Source organism: Filicampus tigris, chromosome 18, assembly GCF_054856515.1.
Source record: "Filicampus tigris isolate MCC_2025a chromosome 18, RoL_Ftig_1.0, whole genome shotgun sequence".
In the NCBI taxonomy this organism is placed as follows: Eukaryota; Metazoa; Chordata; class Actinopteri; order Syngnathiformes; family Syngnathidae; genus Filicampus; species Filicampus tigris.
In genome coordinates, this window is record NC_141234.1 from 7,418,294 (window position 1) to 7,441,337 (window position 23,044).

The 23,044-nt window shown below is 41.6% G+C and overlaps 1 protein-coding gene across 2 annotated transcripts in view; it reads right to left on the reverse strand.

Moving 5' to 3' along the window:
- The window catches only part of csmd3b (CUB and Sushi multiple domains 3b), a 318,466-nt gene that overhangs the window by 63,123 nt on the left and 232,299 nt on the right, over nucleotides 1–23,044 (reverse strand). For both annotated transcript variants that reach the window (XM_086013828.1, XM_086013830.1), the window contains 10 exons: nucleotides 18,586–18,689; nucleotides 18,342–18,454; nucleotides 9,776–9,958; nucleotides 9,273–9,599; nucleotides 7,878–8,072; nucleotides 6,918–7,056; nucleotides 6,120–6,307; nucleotides 5,713–5,901; nucleotides 1,329–1,445; nucleotides 1,033–1,248 (listed from right to left, as the gene is read on the reverse strand). In XM_086013828.1, the coding sequence (XP_085869954.1) occupies nucleotides 1,033–1,248; nucleotides 1,329–1,445; nucleotides 5,713–5,901; nucleotides 6,120–6,307; nucleotides 6,918–7,056; nucleotides 7,878–8,072; nucleotides 9,273–9,599; nucleotides 9,776–9,958; nucleotides 18,342–18,454; nucleotides 18,586–18,689 (1,771 nt within the window). The remainder of the gene's footprint in view (nucleotides 1–1,032; nucleotides 1,249–1,328; nucleotides 1,446–5,712; nucleotides 5,902–6,119; nucleotides 6,308–6,917; nucleotides 7,057–7,877; nucleotides 8,073–9,272; nucleotides 9,600–9,775; nucleotides 9,959–18,341; nucleotides 18,455–18,585; nucleotides 18,690–23,044) is intronic.

The window sequence follows — 23,044 nt, forward strand, 5'->3', positions numbered from 1 at the left end:
AGTTTTAACACATTTGGGTTGCCATATCGCATCCAAGTCTCTTCTGAGACAAAGTATCTTGCTTGAAGGCACCCTGAGTCGGACCGCTATTTTTCTAAAATGACACTTTACCTCTAACATGGACTTGCAACAGCAGGATACGCAGTTGGGTGGCAGCGAGGCGGTGTATTTTTAGCTCTTAATAGCTGTGTACTATTGTGAAAAAATGTTTTCAACCCTAATGGCTGCTGTGGGCCATTCAATTTTATCATGCATACTCAATCAGGCATTTTTCCTGGAAATGACCTAAGTCCTACAAAGTATGAACTTTAAATCTATCACAATTATTTCCTGTGAAAGAAACCTATGAGTCACTCTCAGCTTCAGCATTTCTGATACCAACCAGCCTTCAGCTAGTTACCGCTGCCATTCAAACAAGACCAGAAGTTGGTACACGATTCTTTTGAGGCACCACGCTCTGTGCTATTAAGTATTGCGTTTCTTTGTTTCCATGTTTGGATTTTATTGTGCACCAGTACTTTTCCCTTTTTTTTTTTTTGTTCCTTTTTTTCTGAGTAGCGAAAAGCCCTATATAAAGTTAGCTACTTGGTGGCATTTTTATTTAGCACAAAACACTACACCATTGTGCCATGAGAGATCGTTCAATATGTCATGGGAGAATCTCCAATTTTCTTTGTTGCATACTGACAATCAATTGTTAGGCACCATCTTGGGCTCTTGATGTTAAAGTGTGAACAGCAAGATGAAGACGACTGTTTAAACAACCAATTCTAATTGAGCCAGGAAAAGTATTGGTCGAATCATGGATTAAACACCTGTTATGAGAGAACATTAAACAGTTAAGACATTGAAAAGTTTAGACAAGGTCAAATAAAGATTCCTTGTAAAGGTTTTAGTGAATTTTAGGTTCATCCTGAAATTTCCCCAACAGACCAACATTTCTAACTGCATTGCGCTACGAACGACTTGACTTACTTTAACGAGACTGAATACAGTGTGCAATTGCTGGAACAGTCTACTGAGAGATTTTACCGGTAAACGTTATGTTGAAGCCCTCGTAGGAAATGGAGAAGTCGGAGATGAATCGTAATTGGGCTTTGAAGTTGCCATAGAGACCGGCGTTGATGTTGCTAGGCAACTCGTTGCCGGTCAGGCGAGCCAGGGGTTGCAGGAAACTCCCGTTCTCCGTGACCAGCAGGTAGTCATGCTGATCCTCCAGGTGGAATGAGTTGAACTGAAACTGCACGCCTGTCGCACGCACAGAGACAGAACCGTAAAGTTGTTTGCTTGTGTTGTTTGTGGCATATGCAAAACACGTCGACTCTTGCCTTTGCCGTGGCTGACTTCCACAGTCCAGGTGCAGTTCAGGGATGACGGGTAGCTGTCTGGATAGCCGGGACTCAGGATGGTGCCCCAGGGGCCTCGGATGTCACCGCCACACAGAGCTGCACAGATGCGAGACTTGAAATGAGACACATGCACAAGATATGGCATGTTTATTGGTAAAACAGCTGGCAAACACCACAGTTTTATTGGTAGAGGATGCTTATTTACTCAACTGCCAATGGGATGAGGCGTCTATTGGAGCAAGGCCTTTATTTTAATTACCAACATGAAAGAACATACGGAAACTTTATTTGGGCTACGACACATTCAATTACAGAAGGTTTCCTAGTGGTGTGATGCATACAAAAATATGTTGCACGTTTACTAGAGGTGCAGTGATCAGAAACGGTAAACGTATTGGAAAGTGGCAAACAGAAACACACGACAGGTTTCCTCAGTGTACGAAAGGTAGCATCATTTAAGTTTACTCAGAGTGTGACACAGAAATGAAAAAAAAAACAATAGGGATGAGACAAATAGAACGACAATGAAAAGATCACTAGAACTGTGTCACATATACATATATAGGATGTTGAATAGGGGTATGATGCATAGAAATATATTGAATATTTATTAGAGTGTGGCAGAGAGATACACAATGAAAAGATTACGAGAGGTGGAGCAATGTATTTCTGTTTCACAAAAAAATAAATACTCAAGTACAGATAGATGGAAAATCAGTAAAGCAACAATGTAATTGTTACTTGTCATTACTGGTTACAACCCATTTTATGTGGATTTTATGTAGATCTCAAGGCAAAGTGATTTTATTTATGGATCTTATGAGGCAGAATGACCCCGAGGTGACCTCACGGGCATCCAGCCAGGAACATTGTTATGCATTGAGTGGCGCATCTGAGTTGAAACGGGGCGGCCCTTCCAAAAAAGATGTGTTGGTCACATTATGCATACTAATGCGGCATATGGGCCGCGGCTCCATTGCGGCTCGCTCCAGTTGCTCCGTCTTACAGTCGGACAAGTCGCCTCATCATTGCCATCGCAATAAAGCCCCAGTGGAAATACCATTAGCCTCAAAAACTGCAATGCCGGCAGAGAAGTTTGGCCGCCATCGCAGCTGTGCCATAAGGTCGGAAAGTAGCAATTGGAAGAAGGACCTTGCGGAGGGTCACAGACTATCACGGCCCTCTGCTAGTGAGTGGCTTAAAAAAATTAGGACCAGGATATTGCAAACGCACTTAGACTACAACAAAGGTGTAGCATCTTCGGACTCCGCCGCCCAGCACTATCAGCAAAACATTCACTACTTAAAAACACCAAGTTGGAACAAGTTGTGAGAATAAGTCCACGTTGCACAAAAAGGCACAGACCCGACATTTGTGCTGTGACACTAGCTCACACGCCCGCATTGCACTGCAACATTACTTATTTAAACTTTGCTGCCAGGAAGCTCTGAATATTGAATGCTGAGCTGGGTACGAAATTTGGATTATGATTGTCTTCTGTTTTTTTTTGTTTTTTTTAAATTTCCTGCCGGTTGGGCTTCAATATCTGCTGTCAGTTCCGATGTCTATCTTCACTTTCTTTTCACAGGCGAAAAAAAAAAAAAAAACCTTCAACGACGCATTAACGTCACTTCGAGACAACAAGTCTGATTGCATCAATCAGCTCACACGGAACATATGTAAGTGCTAGAAAGACATGGTTTTCAAACAATGCATCAGGAATTTATCTGATTTTAACTCACTACAACAGGAAATAAATGATACCAGTAACATGTTTCTAATAACTTCATTCTTATGTTTACAAATGTATTCAAAAGCATACCAATTGCCCTAATCTCTAGTATTTTTAAAAATAATTTATTTCCAGATGAACATAAGAATTCTTCATCTTCAAATTACATATCACTGAGGACCTGTAGAAATACATTGAAGATTTATTTTTAAGAGTTGTACGGTACATAAAAATATTTCAACTTTTCCTCTGAGTCATCACAAAATAACATGTAAAAGTCATTCAGGGTGTGGCATATTAAATGTTTACAACGGGTTCAGAACATAGCATTATATTGAAAGTTTACGAGTGGTGCGGTCATATAAATACATTGAACGTCGACTAGGGTGCAACAAGCGCTGAACAGCCGTTTGGGGTGTGGCACATTGACAACATACTGAAGGTTACAACGGGTGCTCAATGTATCAATATATTGAACGCTGACTTAGAGAATGATGCATACAAACAAAGATTACTGCAGCTGCGACACAAACACTGAACGTTTCCTGCAGTTGGGGCCTTGTGCAAAGAAATATTGGTAATTTACTACGTGTGCAAATCCTGGCACTACATTTACATTTTATTAGGGCTGCAGCGCAAAGAAATATATTGCACAGTTACTAGGGTGTAACACAGAAACCAAAAAAAGTCATTAGAGGTGTGGCATATTGAAAACACAATGATGGTTAATACGGGTGCTCAATGTAGAAATACATTGAAAGTTATTCAGGGTATGGTGCATAGAAACTTACTAGTGGTGTGAGAGCAACACAGAAAGTCTACTGTTGTCAGAGTCCGGCTCAAAGAAACACTGAAACTTTGCTGCGTGTGCCAAACAGCACTACATTAAAATTTTAATTAGAGGCGCGGCACATAAAAAAAATTGAAAAATTATTCGAGTTTTGGCACACTGAAATATATTACTGTAAACGTTTACTGGGGTGCAGCACATGAAACATTAATTAGAGGTGGAAAACACATTGAATGTTTATTCAGGGTGCTCAATGTAGAAATGTAATGAAAGTTTAGACAGAATACAGTGCGTAGAATCAGATTAAGATTAGTAGTGGTGCGAAACAGAAACACAGCTTTATTGGCAGTCAGAGCAAAGAAATGTTGAGAGTTTACTAGGCTGGAGCACAGAGAACAAAAGAAAGTCTAATAGGGGTGCAACACAAAAACATATTGAACCATTATTTTGGGGTCTGACTCATAGAAACATGAAAGTTTACTTGAGGTGTGAGGCACAGAAACACTGAAAGTTTACTGGGTTTGCGGCCTAAAGTAATACATTGAAAGTTTACTGGAGTGCAGAGAAAATAGTCTGAAAATGCACTAGGCGTGGAACATAGTAAATATTGAAAAATTTTAAGTGAAGTGCTTGAAACAACCGTTACTAGAAGATGGACACAAAACATATTTAAAGCTTATTAGGTGTGTGGCATGTACAAACACTGAAAGTTTGCTAGATGATCCATGTAGCGAAACAAATTGAGTGTTTACAGCGGTCTGTCTTGTAGAAACATATTGAAACTTTACTACACAGATGTGATGCTTAGAAACAGTGAAAGTTTATTGGGTGGGTGGTGTGCAGAAATATTGAAAGTTAACCCAGGTGTGTGACAAAGAAACATGATGAAAGTGAACTAGGTGTGCATTGCATAGAAACATTCAGGTTTACAAGGGGGGGGGGGGTTGACGTGGAAACATATTGGAAATTTACAAGGGGTGCGGCGCATGGAACCATAATGAAAATGCACTTGGAGTGTGGTGTGTAGTAAAGGTTGGCAATCACACTTAAATCGTCTGTATCTATGTATGTGTTTGTCTTGGCTTCCAAGACGAGTCAAAAACAAATTAAAACAATGATGGTGACATTTTTGCGCTCTACAACTTGTGTTCTTGAACTGGAAGCATATTTATTGAATATATGAATGTTTATCAGCAAAGCACTGCCTGGGGACCACATACAGCCAGCTCCGTTCTTTAATCTGACCTATTGAGCATTTTTTATTATTAACGGCCCTGTAATATTTGATCAAGTTTAAATCAGTCTATTATTCGCGGCGAGCGCGTGGAGGAAAATAGTGAGTTGTTGTTGCTCGGGGGACAGATTTGAGTGAGGCACCAGGCTGTGAAGAGGCTTCCAAAGCGCAGTGAGTCACTATTTCTCCTTAAACATCGCCCAGCGGGTGGGGGGCTAGTGAAAGTTTAGTCCGACGGACGCCCATTTAAAAATATAGAGGCGGACCAGCCTATAGACTTGTCCTATTTTTTCCCCCCCCCGGAAAAAAAGGCGACTGACAGATGCTCAATTTTTAGTAAGATGCCCAGCTCTTCATTTATGTAAACGCATTGTTTTAATTTAATTTCTGGCTCAAATGACAAGACAAATCTGTTCCTTTTTAAAAAGGAAAGTTGCCCTGGTGCTCAAAAGGTTCTCCATCCCCGATGTACTGTAAATATATGTTAAGTGTGCACAACATAAAACCCAGCAAAGGTGATGAACTAGCGACCACTCGCCATTCTCCAAAGCACTTTTGCACAGGATTCACTGCTACTCTGAATCAGAAAAAAATGTGTGTTACGTACCATCGCAAGTGGGTAAAGCGTGGCTCCACCAGTGGTTCTTCTCGCACACCAGGGGCTCCTCGTGGCTCAGCCTGTAGCCTGAATCGCAGCCAAATGACACTGTGGATCCGATGGAGAAGTCTTGTCCATAGCGGATCCCGTTAACGGGGATGCCGGGGTCCAGGCACGAGTAGCTGTCCACTGCAACGCCTGGAACATAAAATAATCCGGGTGAACATGCACATACAATGCCGATTTTGAGTGGTTTATTGAACGTCGCGAGGATAATAAAAGACAAATATAATGAGTACACTCGCACAGAAGCTGTTATCAGCACATACACAGATGTCACATGACACGCCACCAGGCCTCGCATCTTAAATGCACATATCGAATACACATGTACTACACTGTATTTTTGGACTTACTCTCATATAATATCTTGAAGCCGGCATTGGAGCGGCTGTTGTCGGTGGTGAAGAGCAGATAGAGGAAGTTTGTGCTGCTAAACAGGAACTGCGGCACCTGGGTGCCATTAAAGGAGCCAACCAGCGGAGACAGGAGGTTGGGGCCATCGTGGATCTCCAGGAAGTCGTAACCCAGTTCTGTCTGGAATCTGCGGGGAACGATTCAGAGTGCTGTCATCGACTTTCGACAAGCGTATTTGGGTATGTGCAATTTTGACGCAATTATTTGCATAGCGTTAAACAGGAGTAGGTCAGCAGGGTGTGCTAGTGGTTAGCACAGATGCCTGCTTTTGTGTTATAAGTCTTTAACTGCATTCTGAAATAATGATGTTGTCTCAAACATAAAGCTGATGCACCTGCCGGAAGCCACGACTTCTCCTGTTGTGTGAATGGTTAATCGGTGGTACACAAGTTTAATGGGAATTTCTGCAATCTAGTACAAGAGCATTTAATTGCTTTTTTTCTGTCGCAATACATTGCTGACATAGATAGATGAACAAAGATACACAACAAAGAATTTTCACACCAGTTAAGTGAAACGGGATCCCTCAGAGAACGCTTACAGTATGGGCCACGGCACAGTGGTGGGTGGGTGGTTGTCACATTGGGACTATCATAAGGTGTCTTTTAAACTCCAAAGGTCTTTATCATCAATGTTTACTGGAAACATGTTCCTTATAGACCACATTATTTTTTGTTAATTGATGGTAAGGACTATCCTAACAAGGCTCGTTCCGAGCAGTGTTTTACGCCACCCACCTGTCAAAGGTGACTTTGATAGATCGCCCGGGTTCTGACTCGATCACCCACTCACAGCTGAGGGAATCCTTGTAATAACCGGGCCACCCTGGGGACAGAATCACTCCGGTGGGAGCCGAATAGTGTCCACCGCATGGAGCTGGAAGAGGAAAAGGGACAATGGCTATGAATTGTTAGGTCATCCCAGTTGGTAGCACTATATGCTCCCTATGATCCTCGCCAACTGTTCGACGCCACAATAGAAAGAAGCTCATTCTGATCCCGCTGGTGCTGGACAGATTTCCACGCAGCCTCTCCTGGATTTAAACAGAACTACCCACCCACCCGGGTGGCAGCGAGGTAGCAGATGGATAGTGGCGGAGCTGCATTGTATGGTAACATTATCTTATGCTGGGGGAGCGCATGACGGATGGACCCGATCTGACTAAATCCCAAATCCAAATATCCATCTCGGCGTCACTTGCAGCCAGCGACTTCACCCAAACTGCTCACTTTGCAACCTCGCGTTTTCAAATCAGTAATGCATGACGTCAATAGTTTTAGTGCTCGCAAATTTGGAAATATTTTTACATTAATTTAATTTATTAAAAAAAAAAAAAAAAAAGTCAAGCAACCTAAAATATTTTGCACTAATTACAGTTCGTATGAAATACCTCCCGTGAACCCGAAAAAAACGTTTTTTTTTCTTACAACTGTTAGATTGCACAAAATGGCTGCCATGAAACACTTCTTGCCCCTCACGAAAAATGCAGTTTTTTTTGCCATAAATCCTAGGCAGTTATGGCGTCAGTGAAGCGCTACCTCCGGGCAGGCTTCCACCATGGCAACAAACAGGAGTTGAGAACACTCATAAGCTCCCATCCCTTTATAAATACTTTTTTTTTTTTTCAACTGTACATTTTCCCCCGTGTGGAAGATGAAAATCTTTCAAGGGCAAACAATTCGGGGTCAACATTTTACCTTCACATTTGGGGATGGGCCCGCTCCACATGACCTTCCCTCTCTCTAGCTGGCAGGAAATGGTCTCGGTTCCTTGGGTTTTGATAAAGCCATCCTCACACACCACAGAAATGGAGCTGCCCAGCTGGAAACTGTCTCCGAAGCGCCGGGCGTTGATTGGAATGCCAGGGTCCGGGCACTCGTTGTGGCCGAAAGCTTTAGGGGTGAAAAGTTATAGGGGGACACAGAAAGAATTTGGATCGTTATTGGACCTTGGTTTGGGATGTAATTAGATGATATAAAACTCATATTTTACAGGCATCTTCACTTTGATTAAATTCGGCTTCATGACTTGGAAGCGTTGGCCTTGAAAAATATGTCCCCTTGTAATCTGTCTGTTCCATATTCCAGCTCTAGTCCTTTTTAGGATTTTGCTCAAATGCCTACTCGCTTGCTCGGGTGGACTCCAGCAAAGCAAATCGGGTCGCTGATAAAATTCATGCAAGCGTGCCCGCCTTAGGGCATATGGTGCACTTCATCGTATTACAAGCCGGTCCAGTCTCGACTCTGAAACAGTCCTTAAAAGGGGAAGAAAATGACGAGTGCAGCTGCCCGGAAATAATCAAATGCTACACACCAGTGTTTATGAGGTAGATGTAGAAGATATAACATAACATCAGAGCCATGATAGGCAGAAAGTGGCAGTTTCTCATATTTTTGTGCGCAGAACAAAGAGTAGAAATCAGCAGTTTTTGACATATTGAATAACTACAAAAACAAAAAAAAAATATGCTGTAATGTTTGGGACATGCTTTCCAATGGACCCTGACAATTAGTCAGAAACTATTGCAAGACGATAGTACTATACAAGGTAAAGGCTTTAGACGTGGTTTTTACTTTCTGGACCTGAATTTTGCCACCTCAGATTTTAGTTACATTTAGTTTCAATGCCCTGTGGTTATCTTTGAAAAGTTAGATAAAACTTGCCTCCTTTTTTAATATAGTCAAAGACTGAGTGGCAATACTTCATTGTGGTTGTATCCAGAACCTACCAGCAAATAGCAAAAATAAACAAATAATTGCTACCCCCCCCAAAAAACAGGCCACAATTTAGCCACAAAGCACTTAAAATTGATACGATCATAAAGCACCATCCACCATCCACCCAAGAATGTCAACCCATCACAGAAAGGATCATGTTCCACTTTGGAGGTTCCACTTAATATTTCATATCTATTGTTTTAAGGTCAAAAACGTACAATTTGACCACACATGCTTTTTTGTTCGACGGTTAATCAACACACGGGTCCTCGGTTTACAGCTGTCCCGGCGTACAAAATTTGGAGTTTTCAAGCTACCTACAAACCCCTGTACTTCAATGTTCACCTGTAAAAAGGGAGAGGAATTGTGACATACTACTATAGGTGATGTTAAAGCCTCTCCCGGACATGGAGTGGTCCGCTTGGAACTCCAGCCTCAGCGTGTTGGTGTTGGACGTCAGGTGCGAGGGACTCTCGGCGCCCGAGAACCTGCCGACGACGGCGGCATCGCTCGTCTCGCCGTCCTTCACCGTTAGCGCGTCGTAAGGCGCCTCCAGGTCGAAGTCGTTGAACGCCAAGTGGATGCGCGAGCCCGGCTCCGACTGGATAAGCCAGACGCAGTTCATGTTGTTGCTGTAGCCTTCTGGGTAGTCAGGCGAGAGGACGGTTCCAGAAGGAGCTGTGAAGTTGGACATGCAGGGGACTTTGTGGAGGTGAGGTGGGGAAGACACAAAGCAGCTTCCTGTTAAATATTCATGTGCACATCATTGCCGGCCATCATCTGCTGAAGGCAGTGGTCACCACTCGGTCACCATGGTGACCGGTCAGATTCAATGTTATCAGCATCGCAGCAGTCGGCAAGAGTTGCGCAATACTCACATATGCATATAGGGATGTTCGCCGACCACTGGTTGTTATCCTGGCAGGAGATGCTTTTCTCCCCGATCAGTTCGAACCCAAACTGGCACTCAAAGCGTAGGATGCCGCCATTCAGGAAGCTGTCGCCCTCTCTTATTCCATAGAGAGGTGTCCCGGGATCACCGCAGCTCTCCTTGTCTATTTCTGAAAAGATTGTTGACATTTTGCATTACAACCAGTTAGTATTTCATTTTTACTTTTACTTAATTTGACTTTTTAATGGCTTGTATAGAAACAAGAAGTTTTTTATATGGCCTCTTCATATCGTGGCTTTTTCCTAACTCCTGTGCAATGAACAGAGGATCACTGTAATTGGATCTCTGGAGTATCTGCTCACCCACCAGGTGTGAAATTAAACAACCATATCGTCGCTGTCCTGTGAAAAACACATGTCCAATTTTAGATTTAAAAAAAAAAAATGTTCACATTAATGCGATGTCTGTAATGCACCATTCATGTAAAAATAAGAAAAATGAAATAAATGGACATAAGTGTTTTTAACAGGACAGCGACGATATTTAAATATCTTATCATCTGCTTATTTCTGAAAATGTGTCTGTAATCAAGTCATTTTGCACTTCTGTCCCACTGCAATGTAACGAAGGGGCCAACTGACATATTGTAATAGCTGACTCTCCCCACCGACTTTCTCCACCAACGACATGGCATGCCGAGGTGGGCAAATATCCAGAGCCACTTTCAGGTGACTACACTGAATGAAACATAACTGTCCTTGGATATGATGAATTCGCTATCATGTCAAAGCCAAAAGTTAAGCAGAACTGCATCGAGTATTATTGAATTCAATGATTAGCGTTAGCTAATTCTATTTGCAAAGTTTTTGACACGGCGGCAAGGGAGCGGGAAGAATTTGTCTGTGGTGATGTATTCATATGCCACATACACACAGTGTAGTCTATGAAGTGCTTAGTTGTCTGAGGGGGAAAATGTTTTTTTCAGCCAGCTGGAGGTCAAAAATGCTCTAGTCAGGGTTCCATTCCCAGTGATCATGATAATGAAAGCCGTGCTCGCCATTGGTCCAGCAGTATATGTACCGAGATACAGCACTCACTTACATGAGACAGGACCAGCCCCCTTCAAATAGTTAATTTCAGCAAGACAATAAGGTCTGTAAAGGTGTGCTGTAATTCTTGAACCTCTGAGTTTTTAGAATGAAATAACTGGAAACTGTTTGAAACTGTGAACAGGAAATGCGTACTGTGTTTTTCCTTTAAAAATCTTTTGGGACATCGCTGTGGGAATCACACACACTCTCACACCCGCACACACATACACAAACAAACCAGTGGGGAGACAAGATGGGCTGAGGCGTTTGTGGATTTTGCTCCTCACAGGGGACCTGCTATAAGGAAAAAAAAATAAATAAAAACGATAACATAAAGGATCCGCCGCCTCGTCATTTTCTCTTTTTAACGAGGTGGCACACCTCACATTCGTTAAGACACGGTGTTGGGAAATCGCTTAAAGTGTGACTCACCGTTAGTCGCCTTTTTCACAGGCTGCTTGTTAAAAACGGTGCGTGTTTGTGTGAGGAATGTAACCTTTGACAGGAATAACATGTCTTTTGAGTTACCAAAAAAAAAAAGAAAAAAAAAAAGCCACGGAAATGTAGACATTATCGAGGGTCGAGAACGAAATGGCTTAGAGAAAAAAAAAAAGCAATGTTTTTGCCTAAGGCAAAATAGACCAAAGTCACTGCTAAATCCAATAAAGAGGAAAATATAGGGTCCATAAAAGCGGACTGGATTGTAGTCATTTTCTTGTTAACTCCCCAACTAATGTATGGGGGTAAATTTGTAATGCTAGCTAGGAGCACTACTCAAATTGTTTGTGGACCGTGAAGGTCTACGGGAAGCAACCATAACATGAAGAATTTGCTGGGGGAATGGCTTACTCTAAGGCTCTGAGAGAGCTCTCATGGGGGAAGAGGTGAAGTGAAAAACATAAAATTGTTGAAATGGCTCAGAGGAAGGAGGAAGCTTGAGTACCCACCGATACAAAATAAACACAAAGATCCAAACCCAGAACCTCTAGACCAGGGGTGTCCAAACATTTATCTCCAGAATGATATATACGTACATACATATAGAAAAAAAGAAGGAAGGGACAGATTAATTAAAAAAAAAAAAAAAAAAAACTTATTAAACATGCTAAAACCACTCAATCAAGTAAGCAATTACATGTTTTTGTTATATTATTTTGAAAAACTGCTATAGCAAGGATATCTGTTAAAGTCGATACGGCAAGTAATTTAGGATTTGTTTAGTTTTGGTTTGGCCCGCGGCCCTGCACCCCATAAAATATATGCACGCCTTCAACTTCAGTGTTACGTCAGAATTCACAATCCAACTTTATCTTTATATAAGGCTTTTTTCTTTGCAGTTACTACTGAGCAGCAGCTAAATCCCAGCTCCAGATTCAGAACCAAACCAAGAACAATCTGTAGTAAGATGACCATACTTGAGGATCATTATTCTAATATGTTTGCAAATCAGACCTTTTTGTTTCTTTACTATTTTTAAATGTACATTTATTTGCATCTAGGAACGCTTTATAAATAGTAGTGGCGCTAGTCCCCATTACTCACATCCCCAGACTTTTTCAACAGTCACTTCTAACACTGCCCACACTGCAACACCCTTTTTTTCAAATAGCATTACTGGCCATGGCTAATATTTTTTGTACATGCCGCAGGCCACTAAAAAATGGTGGGCGGGCAGCAAATTGCCCCCGGGCCATAGTTTACACACCACTGATCTAGATTATGTGGCAGATATGCTAACCACTACACTACACTACTATTTAGAGAGATGTTTTTGGAATTCCGGCTGAGCCAAAAATTCTCACCTGGATCCTGGACCCTCGAGGCAGACATACAAACCGCGACCAGCCTGCAGCGTATTTACACGTCACATTAAATCGTGTCAACCTCTTTGCACGAAAATAATTGCGTCTGCCTTTGCTGCGTCAGATGAACGACTACGGGTTCGAATCCATCACTTCTTGCACACCGTTTCAAAGGAATTCACGTCGGCCGCCTGGCGATAAGGTTAGACAGATTCCCGTTTGAGTCCGCGTGAAATGCCACCTTGTCGCCATCAGTCTTTTTTAAAAAGTCGGCGGATGGCATTTGTGGGAATGTATTTGGCCCAGCGTTCTTCTACAGCGCCATTCCCACTTTCACTATTATTTACAGGATTATTTATTTGCTGTATGTTCACTTCTGGTGTGTGTGTGTGTGCGTGTGTTTTGTGATGTATTACATTAATTTCCGTCATGACATCGTCTTTATGAGAGGCGCCGACTCCACCAATCACAGCGCCCAACGCGCAAGAACGGAGAACAAATGACTTTTGAAGTAATATTTCGACAGTATGACACACCCGTTGTGTGTGTGTGTAGTGCGTGGAAAAAAGCAGTTTTACGACGTGCATGTACAGTATATGCATTTTTCCCTCAACAACGTGTCTGGGATTGCACCAGCACTCTCCACTCATATAATATTCCATCATGCTCGGCCGAATTGTTCACATGAATACAACAAGCAATGCGTGCCAGTATAAAATGGCACTTAAAGATCCAAGAGGGACGGTAATAGATTTTGGGATGATAATGAGATTTGGGTGAAAGAGTACAAGAGGAAAAAAAAAAAAGAAGAAAAATGCGCAGGCTGCTTTTGTGACCATTGTGAAATTGATTTGGCCGCTCTGAGCTTTTACGCCATACAATAAACTGCCCGTTTTTACCTGTTTTTGTGTTTTTACACTCTACAAACAAAGGCCAGGATACATTAAGAGATTAAGTCAAACAATCATTAAAAGAATTACAGGGAACAGTCACTTTTACATTGCCTGTGAAATCAGTGATTTACCTACACTGTTTTATGTTTCAGTCCTGCATCAACAGGACCAAACATGGGAGTTTTCTGACTTGTGCAGTTTAAATAATATATACCGGTAACTGAGGTGGGACAAACATTTTTTGTTTTTTTAAATGATGAATGGCTTTGGCGGGATTCGAAGTTTAACACCCAACACTCACTTCTCAGTGTTTGATATTTTATACTGGACTCTGTGAAAGAGACTGCATCCAACTTTGTACATTACCTTCTTGTTTCCGACTTTGGAGGTCATATCAGAGCCTCAAGAGAGGTGAGACAATGCCTGTGTAAATGTGGAACAGTCAGACTAATCTTTGATCGTATCACAGCCATAAAGGAGGCGGGTTGACGCCTGGACAAGGGTGTGAAGTTTAACATCTGACACTCACTTCTCTGATGTGTTTGAAAAAAATGTCCTACAATTTGTTAGTCTAGTTTACAGATTACAGTCATTTTTGCAGAGCTGCGAGAAAAGGGATCATACTGACAATGTCGCCTAAACGAAAAACATTCAAACCTATAAGCCAGAGAGAGAAAAAAATCCTTGTCGCCTTATGCCTCTACTTGCTGTTAAGTGCAAAATATGTGTTGGTTTTATCCGTGGCTGGTGTGAGCCCTGGAAAGCCCTGCTTAAATTGGATGTCGGTACCGTGTGTAATAATTGGGGTCTTTTCTTTGATCCGGACATTTCACCGGCCAGGAAATATGCTTTTACTCTCCGATGCTGCAGGTTCGCTTTCTGCCCAGCGAAATAGTAGACTTTAGTCAGACATCTTCTGCACGTAGACTGTCCTCTAAAGATTCTTGTGATCATTTTCTTCCTTGCACCAATGTTATTGTCTTTGTTGTCCAAGCGGTCCAGCACGTTCCGCCATTGAATCAAATTATATATATATCAAATTATATATTTGACAAGTTTCGATGTATTTTTGATCTTTGAAAATGTTATTATGATTAAATGATGTGCTCGGTAGCATCTGGTAAAAGCTATGCAATTTTCTGCATCGTCTAATTCAGCTACTAATAAGCAAGCAATGTATTTCTATCACCAGTTAAAATGTTATGCTAATTTGAGCTCATTTCCTAACCTGGGTATTTTGAGCTAATGATTAGTACCACGGTGGGAACACAAGCTAATGTTGGAATGATGGCATCACAAGCCAACGTTGTCATTAGCATGGAAGCAAAATGAGCCACTGTTCGCATCTCAACAACAATCTAACAATGTCAGCGTGAGGCAACATAAGCCAAAATTGAGTCGGAATTGCAGACAGAATTCCGTTTAAAATTAGAGGAGGACCGGCCTATAGACGGGTACTATTTTTTTCCCCCTGGAAAAAAAGGTGAATAACGGACGGCGGAAGGTCATCCCACGCTGCTGACGGATGCTCACTTTGTAGTAAAATGCCCAGCTCTGGAGGCAACACATGCTAGCATGTTAGCATGACAGCACTATGTGCTAACATTCAGAGAAGGACATGTCAGTCCGTTAGTCATCCTTCTGTCATTATTTCAGGCCAGCCCAGTCTGTCGTCGCCGGCAGCCAAACGGTGTAGAGAACGTACTTACTGTATATCATACCCCCCCACACACACGCACACACACACCCACACGCATGCATGCATGCACAAACAACAACAACAAAAAACGGACACACAAACCCAACGTGGTGATTGTTGAAATAAAAACAATATGGGGACCGGTTACAACACGTTTTTTTCATTGTTTTTTTGGTTTTTTTTTTTACTTATGTATGCTTGTGCTGTGCATGTGTGACATAGTAAGTTTGTTCTCGAAGCAGACTGGACCGCCCTGAAATAATGACGCAGGATGACTGATGTGCCCACCTCTGCTAACATCACAGTTATCATGGTGACGACACAAGCTTAAATTACTGTTAGCATGGTGGCAACACAAGCTAAAGTTGTTAGCATGCCAAAAATACAGCACAGTGTGAATATAAGATGTCAGAAAGAGGGAAACTTGAACTAATGTTCTTAGCAAAATCTAATGTATTCAGTAGAAGCAACACTGTTGCTTCCTGTTAGTTTATTACCACAGCTCAATAATTCACGAGTAAAAAAAGTTGTATCCTGTTGACGCTTTTGTGAAGTAAGCATTTGCCCTTCGCAGGTTACCTCGACAGCACAAACACAGATGCCCGACGCGAGCCTGATCGACTGTAAACCAAGTGAAATTTATATTGAGGCCAGGACTTAATATTTTATAGTCATATTTCAGCATCCCATGCTGTCCCCCAAGCGTGATTTTTTTTTAAGATACTCATAATTAGGGACCTTCGCTATGGCACTTTTGGAAGAGCCCAGAAGGACCCAAAAGCATTCACATGACTACCGGTACGTTTTTTGTGTGCGCGATTTATGAGTGACAAGTGGCTCTTAATGAGCGCAACAACGCTCATAAAATATTTGTTGTCCTCCAAATTATACGCCGAGTGCCAAATTAAATTAGATCTGGTTGGTCTCTCACAGACTGATCCGCCTTGTTATTAAAATGATACTATGGGGCATCTTTTTTATTAGTTTGGACAAGTCAGCAATAACGTTGAGTTACCAAATTCTTCCTTAAAGTGGGCTTTGAGAGTTACAACGTTTGGGTCTATAGAGTGCCCGCCCAACCATCAAATGTAAAGGAAACAATTAAGGAAATCTTTTTTTGAGTTGTCTATCCCTGAAAGTCACTCTGCGAACGTGTCATGCTGAATCTTGCCATATTGTGACATCACAAGTCAGCTAATTTACATAAGACACCCCAACTAAGCAAAGCAGATCCACAGCGTGGTTGGATGCACCCCCACACCATCTCCATCAAATTTTGTCTTGGTCAGTAAAACTGGTGTCAGGGGCTAAGTTTCTCCAACTTTATAAGGAGCACAGCTGACATGACTTTTTCATGGAATCGGCCCCCAAAATAATTTCTTCCATTCTTCCTGTTCAATCTAGGGCAAAGGTGCTTGAGACTTTTTTGTGTGTCCTGTCATAATAGAACTATCCATCAAATTTGGTTCCAATAAATGAAACTGGTGTCGCTGGATATTTTTTTTCTTCTTACTTTGCAGAGGACACTAGTGAGTGAGTTTGAGGGGTATGATTCGGGGACACTTATAGAATATACATTTTCACTAGGATACAGATGTTTAGCAACAATTGGTGAATTTTGAGACCTGAATCAGTCAGGATGATAAATGTGTAGATGTTTAAAAAAAACAAAAAAAACAAGACGGCCCACCCTATATGAGGACAGTCACCATAACCTGTTAAAAGACACCTTGACATCTCTGGCGCTGATAAAAGAAATTAAATATTAAAAGCTGTAAAACAGCAGATGAAAGACGTAAAAATCACAGATAAGACAGAATTGAGGAAGATGGGGGAACATCCCCAGGAGTTATGGTGTAGTAATATTATATTATCTGTCCAAGATACTGTATTAGAATTCAATTCAAAGAGTAATATGCATATCACTTCAAGCCTAATATAATAGTTAATGGCATTTTTAGACAACAATACTGCTTTTTTATGCTATTAAGGCTGCTGAAATTCTAAAATGCAAATTCATACATGTGCTAGTGTCTCGCTGGTGTAATCGTAGAGGTTGCAAATATAACATCGCTAAGGAGCTACATATGAACTGTGGAATGGATCCATATTTCAAATTCTATGTATGGACTATGCAACACGAATGACGAATGGAGGTATTCATAGTCCAGGCACAAACTCACTGAATATTTAATGCAAATTTTATGTCAATAATGTTGCAGTGCTGCCTCAAATCTATAGCGGGGGACGTGCGTGTGTGTGATGTGTGTGCCTCGCAGCTGGCAGCAGGGACCAAGTGTTGCCAGGTGGGTGAACTTGCTGTTAATAATAGATGAATGGAAACAAGCAGAGGAAAAAAGGGAGAGAATCAGACAGAGGGAGTGACAGACACAGAAGCAGGAATAAAACAAAAGAATGAAACTTTAAAGAAAATAGGGACAGGTCATTCGCTGGACGGCAACAGAATACAAGACAAACCAAAAATGTGAGGACTTATACTGATGAAAGCCTTTACTTGTGGGGATTTGTACTTCACAGGTTCTTCACTCATGGAGATGTAAATTTGAGAGGTTGTGTACTTGAAAGGCTGCACATATGTGTACTTACTGGAGAGGTCGTATGCTGGCAAGGCTAACTTATTCGGTTGTGTGCTTGTAAGTTGCTTATTTGCGAGACTGTTTACTTGAGGTGAGGTCATAGTCAGGTCATAGCTTGACTGGATCGCTAATGGGTGGTGATCTATACTTGTAAGGTGAGGAAGCATACTTGTGAGGCTGTTCATTTGGAAATGTATATTTTTCAGGTTGCACGCTTGTTAAGAATATGAACGAGACACTTGTCTACATGAAACATTGTGATGATCTTGCAAGGATGTCTACATGGAAGGACGTATACTTGGAAGGTAGCATAAATGCGTCAATATGCACCTGTCAGATTGCCGAAATGGAAGAATGTCTACATGGAAATTTGTTTACACGCGTTGATGCGTACTTGTCAAGATTTCTCAGTCCTGTGGATATATTTCTGCACATTTTGATGTTGTCTCCTTGCGAGTATGCATACTCACCTTTGTAGTTGATCTTAAAGCCAATGGATCCGACGCTCTCGTCCGACTGCAAGTGGAGCCACATCTGGTGGGTCATGCTAACAATCAGGTCGGGGACGAAGCTGCCCGACAGACTGCAATACACCATAGACATTACATTTCGCTGTAATTGGAAATAAAAGGCTCATTTCCACAACAGTAATGAGACGATCATCGCTGCTCATAATGACGTTTCCGGAGCAGGAAATAAAGCAATAGTACTTACACCTGCAGGATGGTGGTAGGATCCCCCACCTCCCCTCCATCTCCGATGGTCAGCGTGTCGTAGGCGATCTCCAAATCAAACTCCTCAAAGTTAATCTGGATGACCTGCAGCAAACAGGAAGCCATATACAATGGCAGGGCTGAACAATGAATTAAATTCAAATCGGCATCGCGTTGTAGCAGAATGTGGTAATTGGTTAAAAAAAACAAAAAAACTGCTTCATTTCCGTCGGTCAGGAGACTTTTTTTTTTTTAAATATACAGTAAGTATATGTTGATATATTGGAAATTAGTCTGCTCCAAAGAGTTCATGAACGCATCAAGGTGAGGAGAATCACAAAGCTAGCAAGACTCTGATTGGGAATTATTCACCCAACACTTTCTGTTTCATGTGAGACCATAGAGAGACAAGAACAGGAAACCCGAGAAGGAGAAAGATGATGGTCACTAGGGGGAGGATGGGGGAGGAGGGGGTGGTCTAATAATGAGCACATCTTTGATGCTCGCCGAGAACTGTGTAAGAATATTTCAAACTTGAGTTCACCCTCGGGGAGAGATTGAAAGCTTGCCGGCTCTCTGGTTCTATCACTCTCTCTCTCTCTCTCCTATGTTGCTGCAGGGGAATTTTTTCGAGTATTTCCAGATTCAATATCCCTCTCGTGGACTTCACAAGCATCTCCCTGGCTTAAATCTGCCGTTAAAGAGTAGAGATATTGACGTGACCTCAATGCCAACACGCAGTCCAACATTAGCGCGAGCTATACTAATTTGCCTTGTTAATGGTAATGATCGGCTTTAATCAGTGTCTGGCAATGAAACTGCATGGAAAAAAAGCGGACAATGTACAATTTAAAATCCATATTATGCTGTGACTGTGAGAAGTGAACCGCGGAATGGTGAAGGATGACTCTTTTTTGATAGTATGTATTTTATGCAACTCCCCATGGAGGACACATCCACACAGTTCACATGACATTAAACGTGGCGAGAACATGACCACAGTGCAGCCAGAAGGCGGACAGGTTCGAGAGGGAGGGGGCGCATAATGGCTGCCGTGAAGTATGCAGCTTTGATTTTTAAGGCCCAAGTAACGTAATTCATTTCGGTGTAGTGGGCATGTACATATTTCTCCTCACTCCTAATTGGTCGGTGGCCATGCGAGCATTCGTCTCGCTCCGCAGTCCTCGCCGCCGCCGGTCCGTAACCCGCGTCCGCCTCGCCCGTTCTAATTGGTCGCCACGCTACCGCTTCTCGCCAATCCGTCCGCGGCCACTGGCCAATGAGCCGGCAGAATTGGATTTCTGCATGATGAAGCGTCGCCTTTGGTTGTGGCGATGAAACAAATAAGGTGGGGGTAGAGTCAGTGATGTAAAGTGGGTTGGCGAGTACAGTGAACACGCTGTCACGGTTCATCTTTCACGCAAACAATATACTGCAGATTTTTTAATATATATTTTTTTTTACATCATACAAGGAAATCTAAATACAGAATTGGGCACATTCAGTGTAGTACCACATCGTGCCTCAAAATGCCAGGCAGCACTGAAGTCTATTGGAAGAAAGGCAGTGTAATTAAGTCATTCACTGTCGAGGACATTTAATTTGTGCGGAAACGTGGACGTCAGAAATGTTTACTCCACATTGGCAGATCCACGCTTCCGTACATTTTAGTTTACCGGCAATGACGAAAATGCATCAAGTGCGTTTTTCAACTGTTAGGCGTGGAAGCAGGGCTCGCCCATCTTGTTTGTGAAATTAACGTTTTGTAAACTACTGCAATGACGATCCTGTAAATGGCAGCGCTGCATCACTTTGGACTTGAGATTATCACCGTTTTTGAGTAGCAGAAACAGATAAATTCTGAAATATGAGAAGTCGGACAAGTTTACACTACTGAATGTACTTTTTCTAGTATGTACTTTGTATACGCATGGTATCGTTAGAAATGATCAAGGAGTGAATGAGGAACAGCATGTAAAACAGCCACTGGTGTTCAACTCAAGGGGTGCGTCAGCGTCTCTCAGACACATTTCTTATATCTGTAAAGAATTATTCTGCCAGTCTTGTTTTTGTTATTTTATACTTTGAAGTTTCACAGTGCAAGTGACAGAACAAAAACAATTGACAGTAAAATTACATTTTTCATTTTTTACACAAGTACGTGTGCCTTTACTTAAGTACTGTGATCACTCTTGCCACCTATGTCATTAAGTGGATATTCAACATGACGGCCGCGTGGTCGGGCCTCGCCACGTTCCGACAGCGACGGCCAGTGTGGGCAGATGAGGGGCCAGGAGGTGAGCGAGTGAAAAAAGCAAATGAGAAGCCAAGAGAGGGAATGCGAGAGAGAGAGAGAGGGAGGATGAAGAAGAATGAAGAGGAAGGAGGCGGCGTTGCTAACGGCCTTACTGCCCCGCCATCCCCAAGGTTAAATGAGAAGAGGGGGAATGAATTGGCTCTAAAGGCTCATTCCAAACTAAATGAAGCAATAACGTCAGAGAGCCATAAAAGGCCATTAACACTTAACCCGAGTCGAGGGGAGAGAGAGAAAGAGGGGACGGAAAGAAACCAGAGAGGACCGGTCCGCGTGAAGAAAACCTGCCGCTCGTCATCCTCAGAGATGGACGACGCAGGACTGGAACATCCTGCACTTCCTTTCTTAGCAATTTGATCGTTTCAGGCTCCTTAATGAAGAAACTGAGGAGAACACAGAAGGGACATTTTCCATGCCCAGCGTGTGTCACCACCACCTCCTTCCTTTTCTTCTCCTTCGTCTTATGCTCGTGTTCATTTTTATTTCCTTCTCAGGAGATCCAATATCCTGGACAAGCTGCTCCTCCTTCACCCATCAGTGTGCTCATTAAGAGCAAGCCATTGCAAATATGCTCCCAGCTATTAAACTTGCTCCACTTGGATTAAAACGTTTTTTGTTTTTTTTTGTTCTTTTTTATGTTAAATGCTGAAATGTGTAGTTTTGCCACTGTAATCTTGAAGATAATTGGGAGCGGTTGTGTTAACTTGCCCATACTTAAAAAACAGTTAATACTATAAAATATGAAGAAGATAGTCTAACTATAATATATAATAGCATCACATACGCCAAGCTAACATTTGCTTTCGGCTTCACAAAGACATCACATCACATTCATAACAAATAAGTATTATTGGTGGCATTCCCATTATTAGTAGTAATGTTAAATCCACACAAAATTAAGCATTTATTGAAACTAATGTTGCACAGCAGCTGAAATATTAAAAATGAAATTAACATATCTAGTGGCTTACTCACGTAGATCTTGAAAAAACTCAGCCAAAATAAAATACGTGTATTTTTTCTACCCCATCAAAAAGAAATAATAAATAATGGTATTTATTTTGGTATTTAATGAAAAAATGTGTAATATTAAAACCAAAACTATTATTCATAATAATTCATTACATAATGTTAATTGTATCATCTTTGTACAGTGTTTTGTTAAAAAGTCCAATCTGGGTGACAGTGCTTTAACTCATATTATGAGTCACTGTATTGTTTCTGAACTTTCATAATATATTACACGTCGGATTAGTATCCCTTCCATTTGATTGACTGATGCTCTATGGCGTTAAAAGCTTTCTGGAATCTTCTGCGAATTGAACCCCAGCGGGAAAGCGATGACACTTGACTGACGGCAGTGATACAAAATCCATGAGCAATATGGTGCATTTACATATTGTGTTTTTAAACTATGAATCTTTAATTCACGTGCCAATTCACACGAGTCCAATATGAATACAAGAAAAGATAAAAACTGCCAGGATGTAAAAAAATAAATGATGAAAGAAGGATATTAGGAGTGAAATTAAGGGATTTGTCACTCACGTGTCATCCTTATCGTCGGCTGCTTCGAGGATTGTATGAAAATGTCCCCATTTTTATTGTCATTCACGCACGGAAATGCAATGACAGCTCATGATTAAATTCTTAGTCAAGTTACGGTTGCATTTTTTTTCAAGTAAGAAAAACGTGCAATCTAAGTTAAGGCCCTGTCAATCCCATTGAGATTGCACTGGGGAAATTAAGATAACTGTAAATCCCCTCAAAAGTAATACAGGTTAAAACAAGCCTACTGTAAAGCCCCGAAAGCTACTCAGCTAAAGAAAGACTATCATAAACCCCCCAAAATATGAGGTTAAAATAGGACTACCATAAATCCCTTAAAATTGGGCTGGTTAAAATAGGATTGTACAAAAATTGCGCAGGTAAAAATAAGGTTACTACATATCCCCCAAAGGTTACTAAATTTGAAATAAGATAATCCCCAAAAAGTTGTGAAGCTAAACAAAAACTACTGTAAATCCCCCGAACGTTGCACAAAGTTAAATAAGATGACTAAAATAAGACAAACCAAACAATACTACTGTAAATGCTGCAATAAATGCACAGATTAAAATCAGGCTACTGTATATAGCCTAAAAAT